The 18040-nt window shown below is 36.1% G+C and overlaps 1 protein-coding gene across 4 annotated transcripts in view; it reads right to left on the bottom strand.

The window, feature by feature from the left end:
• Positions 1–1145: 1145 nt before the first annotated feature.
• Positions 1146–18040, bottom strand: part of ALG5 (ALG5 dolichyl-phosphate beta-glucosyltransferase) — a 43027-nt gene continuing 26132 nt past the window's right edge. For all 4 annotated transcript variants that reach the window (XM_019736595.2, XM_019736596.2, XM_074330009.1 and 1 more), the window contains 3 exons: positions 14474–14625; positions 3899–3984; positions 1146–1350 (listed from right to left, as the gene is read on the bottom strand). In XM_019736595.2, coding sequence (XP_019592154.2) covers positions 1235–1350; positions 3899–3984; positions 14474–14625 — 354 coding nt within the window. In that variant the 3' untranslated portion in view covers positions 1146–1234. The remainder of the gene's footprint in view (positions 1351–3898; positions 3985–14473; positions 14626–18040) is intronic.

Raw genomic sequence — 18040 nt, 5'->3', positions numbered from 1 at the left:
TCTAAAACATCAGAAGGACTCTAACTCTGATTTTTAGGGGTTCATTATTTTGTATGTCTTTACAGTATTCAAAAACAGGCTTCTGATGTTAAATACATTTATTACTATTAAAATACTTTCTCTTTTTAATGAAGAATTTCCAATTTCTAATAACGAACTCAAGAGGGAAAGAGGGAGTCAGTATGGTATACATATGTAAAATTAGGAAGGAGACAAATGAGACTACGAGGAAGTGGATACCTTTATGACTGAGCCTATATCCTTGTCGTTAACATATAAATTTGTATATATTTAAACATGTTATTTTTTAAATCCCTGAACACTGTTACATGACTGTGGTTTGTATTTAAGTTCATGAGAATTATGCAAGGCACTTTAGAGAAAGAATAATTGCTTCTGTCTTATTTAGAAATTACATTTCTTAGAATCATAGTGATAATTAATCTGACAATTAAGTTCGCGACCTTGTTGCAACGATGTTGCTAACCTCTTTGGTATCAGAGGGATTATTCATTATGAATTTGTACCAACTGGACAAACAGTTAACCAAGTTTACCTTTTGGAAGTGCTGAAAATGTTGCGTGAAAAAATTAGATGACCTGAATTTTTCGTCAACAATTCATGGCTCTTGTCTGATGACAATGTACCAACCAGCTCATGCACTGTCTGTGAGGGAGTTTTTAGACAGTAAACAAGTAACTGTATTGGAACACCCTCCCTACTCACCTGATCTGACCCCCAATGACTTCTTTCTTTACCCAAAGATAAAGGAAATATTGAAAGGAAGACATTTTGATGACATTCAGGACATCAAGCATAATCCGATGACAGCTCTGATGGCCATTCCAGAAAAAGAGTTGCAAAATTGCTTTGAAGAGTGGACTAGGCACTGGCATCAGTGCATAGCTTCCCAAGGGGAGTACTTCGAAGGTGACCATAGTGATATTCAGCAATAAGGTATGTAGCGCTTTTTCTAGGATGAGTTCGCGAACTTAATTGTCACCTTGTAAATAAACAAAATTGCTAAAGCAAAAAAAAAAATCTGACTTTTGTTACAAACACCTTAAAAATATTTTTTGTCTAAGGTTTAAAAATTTTTACTTATGGCAGTTAATTCTTTAAGACGATCAAAAGGCAGACAATGGTACAGGTTTATTCCAGCTTTATTTAAAATTTTAAATCAAATGAAATAATGTCACACTGATATATAATACAATCAAACATGGCAAATAACCTAATTCATTTTTCTGGTTTGTTCAAGCTTCCAGGCACCAGTCAAATATCGGAGTCGTATAAAAAGTAGGTCCTTGCCCATTTGTAGCCAGCTCCAAAATGGAACTAATTTAGAACCTGCAATTCAAAAATAATTAAAAATAAATTAACTTAAATAAACTCAGGAGAAAATATATCAGTTTAAAACTATTTACATGACCTTTGGGAGCTTCTAGTCACCTTAATTTTATTTATATTACTTATGGTTATGTATGTGTGTATTTATGTATGTCTGTTAAACATTTAATTCCATCTGTGCACTTCAAAATGATTTTGTGGAGACAAATTTTCATGTTTTACACACTACTTTTCAGTCTCATATATACTACAGAGAATCAAATATACTTCTACACATAATACAAGTATAGACTAATAATCTGAGATAAGAAATCTAGGACAAAAACCTGATTTTTATTCTAATTGTCCCAAAAACTCTCAATCAGCTAAAATAAATACTATCTTAACTAGGCCTCTTCTTGCCCTGTGGTTGGCAAATGGCAACGTGCCAAGCCCAGCTGACTACATAAAGTTCACCTCTTTGAGCATGTTTTAATATCTCATATTCCTTGACTTCACCCCTTGGAAGTGTCTTTTTCAGTAAGTCAGGAGCCTCCCCTCCACCCCGTGTGATTTTACAGGTCAGGTAATTGGTGTGCTGGGTGGTAATGTGTCATGGCCAAGATCACAATACTAATCACTGACGATTTCCCGACTTAAGGCCAAGGGCTCTGGCTTTCTCTTTTTCTGTATTTTTTCCCTGCTTTACTAAAGTATAACTGACAAAATCCATGGAAATATACTTAAAGTGTACAATGTAATAATTTTATATATAGATGTAATGATTTTATATATACAAATATATATTTACACACACACAATGAAATGATTACCACAAGCTAATGAACACATCCACCTTAATTTTACTTAAATCATAGACAAAAGAATGAAACTTCTTCAATGTTGAAGTGGCTTCTCCAAAAAGTTGATGTTTAACAACCAACACATCCTGAAGTTAAATGAAACTTGGGAGGATCTAAATTGAAAAGTTCAGATGGCCCTGCTAAAGGGAGGAGGGACTGACTACATGGTCGAGGGTTCTGGGAATGACTAATACAAAAACTCCTCTTTGAGTGCTGGGTAATGAAAACTAGTAATACATGCAAAACAACTAAGGACAGAGCATAAAAGTAAGATTATTTCTACATCTTAAAGGTAAAAAACAGCCTATGATCAGACATAAGACAATTCTGTCCAGATCTTTGTGCCAGGCTACATGGGAATACCAGTCTAATTAAATATCTGATCCACACGTCACAGTGTTACTTGTTACAACTGTTACTTGGCCTATACCTGCAGATAAATGAACATCTGTCAGGAGGTTTAAAATTTCATTACAATTTTAATTACACTTTATCTTCAAAGTGTACTTTTTCACTGCTCTGAATTTGACAGCAGCTTTCTTCTTCTGAAAACATTACCATCCCAGCTCTCTGTCCACATTAGCCATATTCTCTATTATTAACCAGGGGCAAATATCATCTTCATCCCACAAATGAGGAATTTGAGGTACCTATAACTCGTATTAGACATGCTATCTCTGTAATGCAAATGAGCAAAAGATGTAAATACAAAAAACATTTTTATTTTCCCCACTTCAGCTTCCCAGGGAGTCTGTCCTGGACATGGATTAACACAGACCGACAGAGCTGATCATTCCAAGTCTGAGCCGTCCTTTTACCGGCTTGCCATCCCCTCTGATCTGGGCTGCTACTGTCAAATCAATGAATCAGTAAGACTCCGAAAGAGGTTGGAATTCATTCTAGACCATGCAGTTTATATGATTTCCATGTTGGTTCTTAACCTCTTTCTGTCCCTAAACGTCTGAGGTTACAGAGCAATCAATGGCTTACTGCAACAATGGCTCCAAGAGCAGGCCACGCTCAGCTGGGATAGAGGCAACTGTAACTGTGAATTTAGGATCATTCGAAGGTAAGCAAAGAGAAGACTAGAATATATTTTAAATTCCACACAGCCAGAACTGTCTAAGCTTTTCTGAACGGAAATTAAGAATTATGATAGATTTCACATTACTATAGATCTTAGAGAGCTTTACATTTTTGGACATATGTACAGATACCAGTTAAAAATTGGCTCTAAATGGACCGTGGACATTTGGAATAACAACAATTATAATTCCTTATTTAGCTGCGCATTGTGGTTTCTAGGTACTTAATTGATATTCACTGAGTAATGAAATAATACAATACTAAAAAAATGGTAAAAACAAAGTTTATCTCAAAAGACTATCAACCTCACTCTTAGCCTCAGATCATTATGATCTTGTCTGTTGCAGCAAGTTCGACTGAATTTCTTGGGCAGGGTGGCAGGCCCACTGAAGACCCCAAGACTGAAAACAATATAGAAGACGTAAGGCAGCTGGAGGGTGGAGGGGATTGGTAGGCAGTCAGCATGCTCTATGGAACTGCCTCTCAGTGTCCAGACAGCTGAGGAGGCCCTAATGGGGGCGGGGGACATTAAAGCAGCTGACTTTACTGGACAGCTGTATTGTCTCACATCTCCCCCATCCCCCACTTAGGATCAGCTGTAACAGAAACAATACACTCACCTTCGATTTCAGTCCAATTGACAGCAATTTCTGCTATTGGAATTTTAAAGAACTGTGCTATGTAAAGAAGTTCCACATCAAATGCCCTGAAATAGAAAATATATTTGTATTTATTTTTTAAAAGATAAATAGAGTGTAATTGAATCTCTACCTTGGCATGTTTTAAAGAAACTTACATGGCAGATGTAAAGCTTACATTATAAAACTGAAGGTCAAATTCACATAAGGTCAAATAAAAGCTAAGCAGTTCAGGAGCTTCAAGGCAAATAAAATAATCTGGTGTGTCACTGCATAACATTTAAATGAGAAATATGGTGCCTCTATCACAACTCAGAAACTCCCAGAGGTGAAATCAGCCTCTTGCGCCCCAAGAGAAAATTTAATTTTGGAAATTTTCAAGATTGATGGTTTTGCATCCCAGCTTTAACTGGCTCAGGGTACAGACTTGATAGCATTTCCAACTGATTGAGAGAGCTAATAAAACAAGAGCTCTGAGAAGCTCATGGACTGAATGTTCTCAACCGCTTCAGAGTTATCTGATTCCATTCTTCTACCACCAGAGGATCAAGGTTGCTTTTCTACATACAGGGCACCTAGGGCCTGTCTTTCCCTTTTCCCTTCCCCATGCCATCCTGGACAATAGTGTTGGTACCTACTGAAAGTGAGAAGCCCGCTTAGACTAGTCTGAAATGCCCTCTGAATGGAACTAAACGCATACATAGGAATTGGATGTATTGTCTCGTTTTTATATACACTGTTAAAATCATCTCTAGTCTAAATTTTCAGTTCATCCTTCTACCCATGAGATAGGCTCTTTCTTAAAGCTCCTCTTCAGTCAGCCTCTTGGTTTGGGTCAAATCTGTTCTCCTTCAAGTTTCTGAATCCCGACTCAGAAGTTTTACTATTATACTTACAAAATTATCTCATCCAGTTGCTTCCTTTCACTGGCACTAAGCTCAAAAAGAGAAGCACCCCTTCCTGAGCTCTACTTCTATATGCTCTTTTAACTGTTCCAAAGCGCTAAGTCCTTCACCATTTTGGTTTCATCCTTGAGTCATCCTTGAGACCCCACTTTCTAGACTGCATGGAACACAATTCAAACTTGCAGTGCTTGGTTTTAAAATATTAGCACAGACAAGAAAATGCCTAAAGCCCACTCCTATTTGATTTCCTGACCCAGACAATTTGAATTTGGGAGTTTGTATGCTTGGCCATACTACCACAACCGTCCATTATGCGACTAGTTTAAATCCCAAGTATTTGGATAATTCAATATGAAAACAATTTTTTAAAACATTTAATGCTTTTTCTTATCCTAATAAAATATTTACTTAAGAAGATAAAAGCATCTACAGAAGTGTTCTTTGTGCTTTTAAAAGGACTATGTAAAACTTCTGTTAACTAGAATTGTGACACTCATGAAAGGAGGAAATAGTTTGAATATTAAGCCTGGAGTTTAATCCTTAACACTCTCCTTTAACACAAAAACAAAAAATTACCTAGTGGGCTGAGTTAGTTCTAACGATATTCAATAATCTGAACAAGATGATCAATATTTTTCTAAGGATAGCAGTAATAGTGACTTACCAAAGACACAAAATAAGAATGAAGGGGGAAAGCTCTGATTCAATGAATTACTTTATATTTAAAAAACTGAAAGGACAATTCATCTTATAAACTATTATTTTTATTATATCCTTCTCCCCTTAAACATTTTAAAAGATGTGATATTTATTTTTTTTAAATTGCAGCTCTTATCACCATATTATAAGTAAGAGACCAATTGGTTACCAAAGCAAACATTATAATTAAAATGCCAAGTACTTCTGGATAGAACCTTATGCTATTACAGAGAAGCAGTACGAGGAGCAGTATAAGCAGTGTGTATATATATATATTCTCCGACTAAGATGCCTTCATGTGTTTTTACAAATGTGGGGACGGCTGAGCCACCATGCTTCCTTTTGTTACTCAGTTCCTGCTGTAGCTATTATCTCATGCAGAGATATATTCCTGGAGAACAGAGTATGTTGAGACTCCTAAACACAACAGACACACACGTACCCTACTGCTCCCTCCTGAAATCCCACTAAAATTAAAACGATGGAATAAAAACACAAGAAGAAGGAGACAACAGTAATAAAAATTTTTTTTGGAAGTGGGAAAGAAGCTCCGTTTGGTAACGGAGAGTAGACAATGGCAGTGAGAGAAGCCAGAAGCAGGCTAATAGGTACCACCGAGCCCCCCACAAAGGCTCAGGCATCAGCTGTATCAATGACTCTTCAAGTGGAGGTGCAGGTGGGGCTGCAAATGGGAGGACTCACTGAAAATCCAAATGAGATTTTCCTTTCCTCCAATTGGTTCATATTTCCTAAGCAGAAGATTGAAGGCTCTCTTTAATGAAAATGACTAGCCCAAAAAATAATGACAGGTGGGAATTTCGCACAAAAAATGGCCCCACTATTTAATCTGTGGTGAAGTCTATTAGACAATCAGAGGCTTTGACCATGAACACACTTTCTGATGAGCTTTTTAAGTATCATAGTAAAGACATTTGAAGATAGACTTTAATGATAAAAACAAGATAAAAAAAAATTGGAGCAAGAAACAATACAGGGAAAGTAGAAAATGTCAAAGTTTTAAATGAGATTAAAGAAGTAGTAGAAGATATTATAATCATGAAACAAGAATAGAGTTTTAAACAATGAATACTGGAAAACAAAAAGGAAACTAAAATTTTGAGAGCAGAAATAAAGATTCAAAAGGAGAGTTGAATGGTAAAATTGAGAAAATCTCTTCAAAAGAAGAAAAATAGAAAAAAGGAGAGAACATGAAATTATAGGATCAGTAAGGAGGTTCCACATCTGTTTTGAGGACAGAGAAAAAGTAAGAGAAGATTGTTAAATGTAAAGAACATTTCTCAGAACTAAAGGGCATGGAGTTTCCAGATTTAGATGGCCTACTGAGTACTCAACAAAGTAAATGAAAGAGAGCCACATGAAGTACCAGAATCATTATTTCAAAACACTATGAAGAAAAAGCTTCCAAAGGTGTGGGTGGAAACAACACACCATAGATAAAGAATTAAGATTCATATTATCTACAGAACCGAACTTCTCCACAGAAACAGAGTGCCAAAGACAACAGAGCAATGCTTTCAAATCCTGAGGAAAAATGATTTCCAACCTATAATTTTTTCCTCCAGCTAACTATTAAACAAGTGTGAGAGTAGAATAAAGATAGTTTTCCACACAAAACATCTCAAAATTCCTTTCTCCTATTTTTAGTAAGTTTAACAGAGGATATACTCTAGTACAATAGGGCTGTAAACCAAGGAAAAGGAGGTGGATGACAGGAGCTGTGTAGGAGGCCAGAGAACTAGAAAGGTGCAGCCAACGAGATGTCTCTAAGAAAAAGATGAAACTGACGCATAATCTGCTGTGTTGGGACATTGAGAGAGAATTGATACTCCTGACGGAGCATAAGCATGAGTATGTGACAGATCCATAGTAAAATAATGCAAGCAAAAAACTCCAGTTATTATGCTCAAGAAAACAAAAAGTACTACAAGAAAGGTAATACTCAAATTGTACCCTAGGATTCAAATGTGAATTACCTTTATATAGCTGTAACAATCAATACCGACCTAACCAAAAATTATTTTAAAACTGTATTAGGAAAATACGTGTGGAGGGTATAGAAAAGTTTAAGAGAATTACATGAGTATCCACTGATTTCCTGTTTTGGAAAGTAATATCTAAAATCGAAAAAAACGGAGATACAGCTGTGCAGACCCATTATTTTGAGTATGAAAGCAAATACCACAAAGAAACAGAAAAGATTTGAAAGTGCCTATAGTTGGGGAGTAGGGCTAAGGATGGAAGGACATGGGGCAAGGGAAAACTGTTTTTGTTGTTGTTATAAGCCATATGGAACTGACTTTAAATTATAAACATATATTAATTACACTGATTAAAAATAGAAAGAATTCATCAGTAGAAAGTACATTTTGAAGAATTCATTTTTAAAGTTACTCATAAATTGAGTCAAATTATAATTCAACATTAAATGGAAATAATTTAGGTAAAGTACAGTTGAGGATGGAAATTATATGTATATATATATATTTTATTTAAATTACATATATATATATTTAATACTTAACATTACCCATACTCAAGTCTGTAATTATGAATGAAAGAGTTGCCTAGTCTTTTAACTTCAGCGATAATTCTTGATGTTTTCTATACCTAGACACTCTATTTGACTTGGATGTTCTGAAAGTTAGAAGAAAATCTTCAATGAATCTTTAGAATAAATACTTTAAGAAACAACTCTAAGGTGATATTTATGGAAATAAGTAGAGGCACAACTTGGTTTCTATAACTTATTACGCTGCATGAGAAAATATATATCTTTTCTTTAATCTTTCTTGATTTAACGTGCAACAGAGATGTTTAAATGAAAACCACTGATAAAACTTTACTGTAGTGAATGGTACACAGATAATCAAGTTGATTCACGCATATTTGGTGGTTCTCCTTTACAGATATAAAATAAACATAATTGGACCTTAAAGAGTGATATGAGAGGCTAAAATTTTAAGTCAGGTTAATACTATGTCAACCAAGTCCAAAATAAATAATGCACTGCTTCCAGTCAAGATGGCAGAGTAGGTAAACACTATGTCTGCCTCCTCCCATGACCATATAAATATTGCAACTCAACTATAGAACAACCATCATTGAGAATTGCCTGAAGTCTAGCTGAACCAAAGTCCTACAACAACTATAGACCTAAAGAAGAAACCATTTTGAGACTGGTAGGAGGGACAGAGACACGGAACAGGATGGTCCCACACCTATGTGTGGTTAAAAATCAGGAGGGACATCTTGGCTGCAGAAGTTGGCCATGAGGAGCGAGGGGTCATAGCCCAGGGTTCCAGTGCCAAGGAGAGAAGTCCTCATAACTTCTGGCTGTGAAAACCAGCAGAGGTTGTGGCTGGGTGAGCCGGAGGGTGGCTGGGGTCTCAGGTGCTCCTCTTAAAGGGCCTGCGCATCGACTTACTCACTGAAGGACTCACTCACTCTGAGCTCCGGTACTGAGGCATCAGCTCGAAAGACACCAGGGACATATGGGAGGAACTGAGTTGTCTAGTTTCAGGGTGAGGGGTGGCTGGGTAGCTTTCTCATAGACAGAAGTGCTGCTAGAAGCCATTGTTCCTTTGTTGAACCCCAACTCACCCCCAGCATGCAGGAGCCATATCTGTGTCTCCATCAACCTGGCTAACATCGTTCACCCTGCTCTGGGATCCCGAGACCCCACCCCATCCAACTTGCGAACCCACCCAAGCCACTTTCAGTTACTTGCCAAACAAACTGTCTTGATTCATGCTGTGGACTTTCTTAAAATCTCTCAAAGGTTCACAAACCCCAAACAAGAAGCACCTGGCCTTGGCATGCCCTGTACCTCTTGCTAAGCAGCCCCAATTTGGCACTAGCAGCAGCTGGCTTTGGTTTGCCACTTTGCCTCTCCGAGACACCTCCAAACCCAGCACAAGTGGCAACTATCTGCACATAACTTTGTAGCTCAAACCAAGTAGCCCCAGGCAGGGCTCAGGCAGTGGCTGATCCTGGCCTGCACCAGAGCTCCTCCCAAGAGTTCCCAGAACCAATACACTTGGTGACCAGCTTCCGACCACAGCAAAGCACCACCCAACCACCTCCACAAATGACACACCCAAAGGGCAATTCTGGCAGGCTCCAGAGCCCTGCTAAATCTAATTCTGCTCTGTAGGGTCAGCCCCTGCACAACAGCTCCTCCACTGTAGTCATGGCCAGTCCTCACACCCAATCAGCCTGTGGATCAATCCCTCCCACTGATGTTCAAACAGCAACTAAGGCTAAACTACTACAGGAGGGCATACACAACCCACACACGGGGCACACCTGCAGCAGCCAGCTCAGGTGACCAAGGAGACTGTAGCACTAGGCCCCACAGCACACCTACTACATAGGCCACTCTACTAAGACCAGGAGACACAGCAGTGCTGCCTAATACTTATAAACAAACACAGGGAGGCAGCCAAAATGAGGAGACAAAGAAACGTGTCCCAAATAAAAGAACAGAACAAGAACTAAACAAAAGGGAGACAAGCAATCTATGAGATGCAGAGTTCAAAACACTTGTTATAAGGATGTTCAATGATCTCAATGAGAATTTCAACAAAGAGATATGGAACAAAAAAGAACCAGTCAAAAATGAAGAATACAAGAACTAAAATGAAGAATACATCTGATGGATCAACAGTAGATTAAATGAAGCAGAGGATCAAATGAGTGATTAAGAAGATAAAGTAGCATAAAACACCCAATCAAAACAAACAAAAAAACCCCAAGAATCCAAAAAAATGAGGATAGTTTAAGAGGCCTCTGAGAAACATCAAGTGTACCGACATTGGCATCATAGGGGTACCAGAAGGAGAAGACAAAGAGCAAGGAATTGAAAACCTATTTGAAGAAATAATGACTGAAAACTTCCCTAACCTGGCGAAGGAAATAGACACACAAGCCCAGGAGGACACAGAGAGTCCCAACCAAGATGAACCCAAAGAGGCCCACTCCAAGACACATCATAATTAAAATGCCAAAGGTTGAAGAAAAAGAGAATCTTAAGAGCAAGAGTAAAGCAATTACCTTGCTTTACCTACAAGGGAGCTCCCATGAGACTGTCAGCTGATTTCTCAACAGAAACTTTGCAGGCCAGAAGAGATTGATACGAAATATTCAAAGTGATGAAATACAAGGACCTACAACCAAGATTACTCTACCTAGCAAAGCTATCATTTAGGATTGAAGGATAAATAAACAGCTTCCCAAACAAGAAAAAGCTGAAGAAGTTTTCACCACCAAGCCAGTATTTCCTTCAAGAAGGAAAAAAGATAAAAAAATATAAATAAAATGGCAATAACTATATATCTATTAATAATTACTTTAAATGTAAATTGATTAAAAGCTCCAATCAAAAGACAGAGGGTGCCTGAATGGATAAGAAAACAAGACCCTTATATACTGTGTTTCCCTGAAAATAAGACCTAGCTGGACCATCAGCTCTAATGCGTCTTTTGGAGCAAAAATTAATATAAGATCCGGTCTTATTTTAACATAAGACTGGGTCTTATATAATATAAGACCAGGTATAATATAATATAATATAATATAATATAATATAATATAATATAATATAATATAATATAATATAAAATATAATAATATAATATAATATAATATAATATAATATAATATAATATAATATAATTAATATAATATAATTAATATAATATAATATAATACCGGGTCTTATATAAGATGCAGTCTTATATTAATTTTTGCTCCAAAAGACGCATCAGAGCTGATGGTCCGGCTAGGTCTTATTTTTGGGGAAACAGGGTATGCTGCCTAAAAGGGACTCATTTCAGATCCAAAGACAAACACAGACTGAAATAAATGTACAGGGATAGAAAAAGATTATTTCATGAACATGGAAATGAAAATAAAGGTGGGGTAGCAATACTTATACCAGACAAAATACACTTTAAAACAAAGGCTTTAACAAGAGACAGTGAAGGACCCAGTTATCCCACTTCTGGATATTTATCCAAAGACATCCAAAACACTAATTAAAAGACATATGCATCCGTATGTGCACTGCAGCATTATTTACAATGGGCAAGATATGGAAGCAACCCATGTGTCCATCAATAGATGAATGGATAAAGAGGTGGCACATATACACAATAGATTATTACTCAGCCATAAAAAAAGAATGAAATCTTGCCATCTGTGACAACAGACCTAGATGGTATTATGCTAAGTAAAAGAAGTCACACAGAGAAAGACAAATACCATATGTGGAATCTAAAAAACAAACAAAAGAACAAACAAAACAGAAACAAATTCATACATACAGAACATTTTGATGGTTGTCAGATGGGAAGGGGTTGAAGGGAATGGGTGAAAAAGGGAAAGGGATTAAGAAGTACAAATTGGTAGTTACAAAAGTCATGGGGATGTAGGGTACAGCATAAGGAATATAGTCAATAATATTGTAATAGCTATGTATGGTGTCAGATGGGTGCTAGATTTACTGGGGTGATCACTCTGTAAGTTATATAAACATCTAATCACTATGATGTGCACTTGAAACTAATATAACATTGTATGTCAACTATGAAAAAATAAAAAATTATTAAAAAATAAAAGGCATGCACAGGAATATAACATTTAAAGAAGAAAAAAATGCAAAACATGTTCAACTTAAAAAAAAACAAAAAACCCTAGAACTGTGTTGTGCAATACAGCAGCCACTAGCTACATGTGGCTAATGGGTACTTGAAATGTGGCTAGTCTAAACTGAGCTGTACTATAATTTGACATAGTACAAAGAAAAGAATGTAAAATATCTCACACTGTTTTTCATACTGAGTGCATGCTGAAATGACAATACTTTTAGATATTATTGAAATAAGTTCATCTTTTTTTTTAATATGGCTTACTAGAAAATTTAAAATTACATAAATGGGTTACATTTGGGTCATATTATATTTATATTGGCTGATGCTGCCCTAGAACAATCCTGACAAGGAACCTTCATGATTTTTAAGTTACCAACCCTAATCCTAATGTTTTCCATTTGCAAATCCTTCCTTTCAAACTAGAAAGAACCTAGTCCTTTGATCCTAGTTCTGGACATCACAGCTGATTGTGAAATATCTAATGCACAGGGAGGGCTTTACTTCCAGAGTAGCCGTTAAATTAGATTTTCTGATTTTGGAGTTCATTAACTGTCAGTATATTTTATTCTTCAACACAATAGAAACATGTATCTTAATTTGAAGACCAAATATACTTAACATTTTTTTATCTAGGTAGAGAAGATTACAAACAGGTGTGATAATTTGAACTCTGAAAGTATAGTTTCTTTAACGTTATTTGGGGGTGCGGGGTTATGTTATCTATTTCTAGGGAAATAAATGCACAAAAGTTCAGAGACCACAAAAAGGAATATCTACTGGAAAAATTATGCAGATGCCCACCATGAACAGAATTCACACAGGACCCATGACTAACACTAAGCATTAATTCTTTCAACAATATTTACTGAGTGCCTGCAATGTGTCAGGCACTCTTAGACAGTGGAATACACCAGTAAGCAAACTCAGATGGGATTTGAGCTCTTGTGGACCTTCTGTTTTAATAGAGAAAAAGAAACATTACACAAGAAAAAACTACATGTGTGATAGATCCGACAGAGAGGCTTATGGTACTGAAACAGCGCACAACTAGGGGTGTCTGACCTAGTTTGGAGAGTGAGGGCCAGATGTCCTAAGCGTGCTCTGAAGTTGAGAAAGGGGGTGGCGAGACGGGAAGAGTCTGCATGCGCAGACCCAGGCAAGCCATACTAGGCAATCAGTACTGATACTGCATACCAGGGTCCCTCTCGCGCCATGGGAAGCCCCAGAAGGATTGTATGCAGAAGAAGTGCATTTGATTGATCACTTTTAATTTTTGAAAAGTCCCTTTGGGCCGCAGCACAGGAAATGATGATGTTCTGGATGGTGGTGGTGAAGACAGAAGGAAAATGGAGGGACATAAAAGCTAAAATCCACAGGCCCTGGTCATGCAATGGATATACGGAGGGGCTGTCTCCAAGGTTTCAAGCTTTTGTGTGTTATTCACTAAACAGGCTGACAACTGAGTAGAGACTGGGGCTAAAGATATACCGAGGGAACAGCATATTTTAAAACAGACAGATCAGAAAGATCAACACTGCTGATGGGTTAATTAAGATAATGAGAGGTCATATTATAAACATGACCACTGGATTTAATTACATGAAGGTAACTAGATGTTTAAATGGAGGGATGAGGGAAAATCTGCATAGTGGGGTGAGAAGTGTGAGAGGAGAAAACAAACAGTGAATACAGACCACTCTCAGGAAAAGGTCTGCTAGAGCTGGAGGGGTGTTGGGGGAGGGGTGTCAATAGAGATTTCTTTTTAATGGCAAGAGAAATTGAAACTTGTTTTAAAAAGTGACGGGAAAGATGTGGCTGAGGGGAAAGACTGAAAGTAGAAGAGAAAAATAAGCAAACAGGATTAGGTTCTTAAAAGGTGGAAGGGGATGCAGAGGTTGAAAGATTGGTTTTAGGCAGGAGGGAGAACTTATTCCTGTAAAAGGAAGAAAAGGAGAGAAAATGGGTGCCCTCTACTGCTTTGATATTTCTGAGCTTTCTATTTTTTTCCACAAAGAAAAAAAGGAAGCTTAAGGGAAACAAGATGTTTTCAGGCCTCTCAATTTGTACTGTCCATAATTAAGGTGAATTCATAACTTTATACCTGATGTTTGGTTTGAGATTTTCAAAATAAGGTCCCAACCCAGTAAAAGTATAAAGCACAGATAAGTTTACATATATAAGCATCAATTTTGTTTAAACCTGGATGTTCATTATGCAGCTCATTACCTGGAATAACTGCTGTATAATAAGATATACCAGATACATTCTAGTTAGGAACCTACCATCGTTCAATGTGTAGAGATGAAAACGTCCGTGAAGCTGCTTCTCGAGTTAATAATTTGAACCCACACTGTGTGTCTCTGATTCCTTGGACACAAAGGAACCACACCAGAAAGTGGAATCCATACATGAGAAGAGTACGAAAGTAAGAACGCTGAAACAAAGACAATATAAATGACTTTTCCATTTACCTGTAAAGAAATTGAAAACACCTGGTTGTAGACAACTGCTACTAATATTTAATTGACTGGGTAGATCTTACATATGAACACCACTGTTCCACTAGCTTCACTGGCAAAGTATATTATAGAAACCATGCAGATGCTGTCTACTTAGAGAAGGGCAGAGGCACTACAACAGTCCTAGCTCATTTTCTGGAGTTTGAGTCAGACAAGAAGAATCACATTATCTGTGAAAGGTCGGAGCTTTAATCTAACAAGCATAGCCCTGGGGGCTACTACGTATGAGTTGGGAGAACATCTCATTCCCCTACACATTTTGTGCCTTTGCCCCAAATATATTTCAGTTTCAAAAATGGTGACAGTTAACCAGACTATTTTGAAAAAACAAAACAGTAAGATTTAAAACTGAAGTTCAATCCTACCTAATAAAAAAATTTGATGAAAGAGGTACAGTGTAATGTCACAAAAGTCACAAAAGTTAGAGACTAGAAAGAAATTTGAAAGAAAAACCCAGTCTTTAATTAGGTATGACAGATGTCTAATTAACTAGATTTTAACAATTAAGTTCTTTAATACTTTTATTAAACTTAGTTTTTAAATCCTGAGTATTTACTAGTGTTATTAGTGATTAGTTTTATATTAGAACTTAACAGGACATAATATTCAATTATTCATGAAATACTGCAAACTTTAAATCATAATAAAAATAGATCATAGATCATTATCATTGTATTCAAGACTTGCATATTTAGGATTAAAACAGCATCTCTTAAAGTTTTCTATAGTTAAGAGACCCATGGAATGATACTGTGTTTCCCCGAAAATAAGACCTAGCTGGACCATCAACTCTAATGAGTCTTTTGGAGCAAAAATTAATATAAGACCCAGTCTTACATTATATTATATAAGACCCGGAATTATATTATAATATTATATTATATTATACCCAGTATTATATTATTTATATTATATAAGGCCTGGTCTTATATTATAGTAAAATAAGACTGGGTCTTACATTAATTTTTGCTCCAAAAGACACACTAGAGCTGATGGTCTGACTAGGTCTTATTTTCAGGGAAACACGGTATGTTATATAAGAATCGGTCTTACATTGTAGTAAAACAAGACCGGGTCTTATATTAATTTTTGCTCTAAAAGACACATTAGAGCTGATTGTCCGCCTAGGTCTTATTTTCGGGAAAACACGGTTAAGAGTCTATGTAGAATATTTAGTATCTCATACCATGTTTTCCCGAAAATAAGACCAGATCTTATATTAATTTTTGCTCCAAAAGATGCATTAGGGCTTATGTTCAGGGGATGTCATCCTGAAGAATCATGCTAGGGCTTATTTTCCGGTTAGGTCTTATTTTCAGGGAAACACAGTAGTAGTAAATAAAGGCCCATTTCTCCTTTTGGCTTTTGTTTTTCATAATTGTAATCTTTAGTGTCATTCTTCATTCACATAGCTTTTACTATTGTCATGTAACAGAACCATGACTCAACACTGACAACATGACATAAGTAGAACTAAACTATTGAATTAATTAAGCTCGCTGCTATAGTCAAATCTGGTTCCATTAATAATTAGCAGGTTACTCTGAGCAAGTTACTTCCACTCTCTAAGTCCAAGTTTCCTCATCTATAAAATAGGAATAAAAATGTCTACCTCACAAAGTTATTAGAAGGATTAAATGAGATAATATTAAAGTCTTTAGCCAAGTGTTTGGCACAAGAAGTAACAGGAACTCAATAAATGTTTTCAATAAAGAAGCTTGAAAGCTCACTTTAACCTTCTCACCACAATTTCACTTGTGTATTAAATAGGACAAGAAGGGGAGGCAGAATAAAATACTTATCTATAAGGTATGTAAAACAAACTTTTTGAAAGGATCTAACACTTCTCAGAATCACTAGCTATGTTTTGATGTAAATATGTCTTACCTCTCTAAGCAGATAGGGCAGAAACCTCATCTTAAAATACTCTGGGAATCTCACAACAGCTTGCTCTGTGCCTTCCATATAAAATACTTCCAATAAATACTGGTTGATTGATTTAACCTCCAAAAGAGCATTTATGCTTAGGAAAGGAACAAATAGAAATTGAAAGATAGAAAAATAAAAATTAAAAGGTAGAAAAGTAATACCTATAAACTATTCTCCTTGAATAATTTTTAATGTGATAGGTGAGCTTACTAGTTATTAAACAAAAAGACTCATAGCTGCTTTTTGCTTTGATGTTGGTAGATTTTTTTGTTTTAGAATATGGTTATTTTTAAAAAACTAGAAATAATGGAGTTCACATGAATACCTTAACTTACTTGATTTGTAACATATTTAAATGCATAACAAGATAAACTACAAAGGATCTTTTTATTTTTTAAAGATTTTTATTAAAATATAGCTAACATACAATATTATATTAGCTTCAGGTGTCCACCATAGTTATTCAACATTTATATACCTAAAGAAGTGATCACCATGACAAGTCCAGCAACCATGTGACACCGTACCATGCTATCACAATATTATGGACTATATTACCTCTGCTGTACTTTACATCCACATGACTTATTTGTTTTATACCTGGAGATTGGAACCTCTTATTCCCCTTCACCTTTTACCCCCTTTAAAATTTTTCAATTATAGTTGACATTCAATATTATTTTATATTAATTTCAGGTGTACAGCATAGTGGTTAGACATTCACATAATTTAAGAAGTGATCCCCCCAACTAGTCTAGTACCCACCTGGCACTATACAGTTATTACCATATTATTGACTATATTCCCTATGCTTTACTTCACATCCCCATGACTATTTTGTAACTACCAATTTGTATTTCTTAATGCCTTCACCTTTTTCACCCAGCCCTCTAACCCATTTACCACCCTAATAAATCTAGAACCCATCTGACCACACGTAGTTATTACAATACTATTAATGATATTCTTTATGCTATACCCTACATCCCCATAACTATTATACTTTGTAACAACCAATTTGTACTTAATATCTTTCCCCTTAATATCTACCCTGAACACCCCTCCCACCCAGCTAACCATCAAAATGTTCTCTGTATTTATGCGTTTATTTCTGTTTTGTTTATTTTGTTCTTTAGATTCCACATACAAGTGAAATCACACTGCAACTGTCTTTGTCTGTCTGACATACTCCACTCAGCACAATACAAAAGGATCTTTAATTTTAAAAACTTGGCAAAACATCTTAAAATTTAGAAGACATCTAAAATATAGGATAGGCTTATTTAGTTAAAGAAAATTAAAGTCATAGAAGTTATATGAACTTCTGAAGTAGATACTGAAAAACGAAGGAAAAAACATTCACTACTTCAATATTAACAATAATCTTTCTAACGTTTATGA

Source organism: Rhinolophus sinicus, linkage group LG04 (genome assembly GCF_036562045.2).
Source record: "Rhinolophus sinicus isolate RSC01 linkage group LG04, ASM3656204v1, whole genome shotgun sequence".
Lineage (NCBI taxonomy): Eukaryota > Metazoa > Chordata > Mammalia > Chiroptera > Rhinolophidae > Rhinolophus > Rhinolophus sinicus.
The sequence above is the reverse complement of the archived record's forward strand: the minus strand, read 5'-3'. Positions and strand labels throughout refer to the sequence as shown.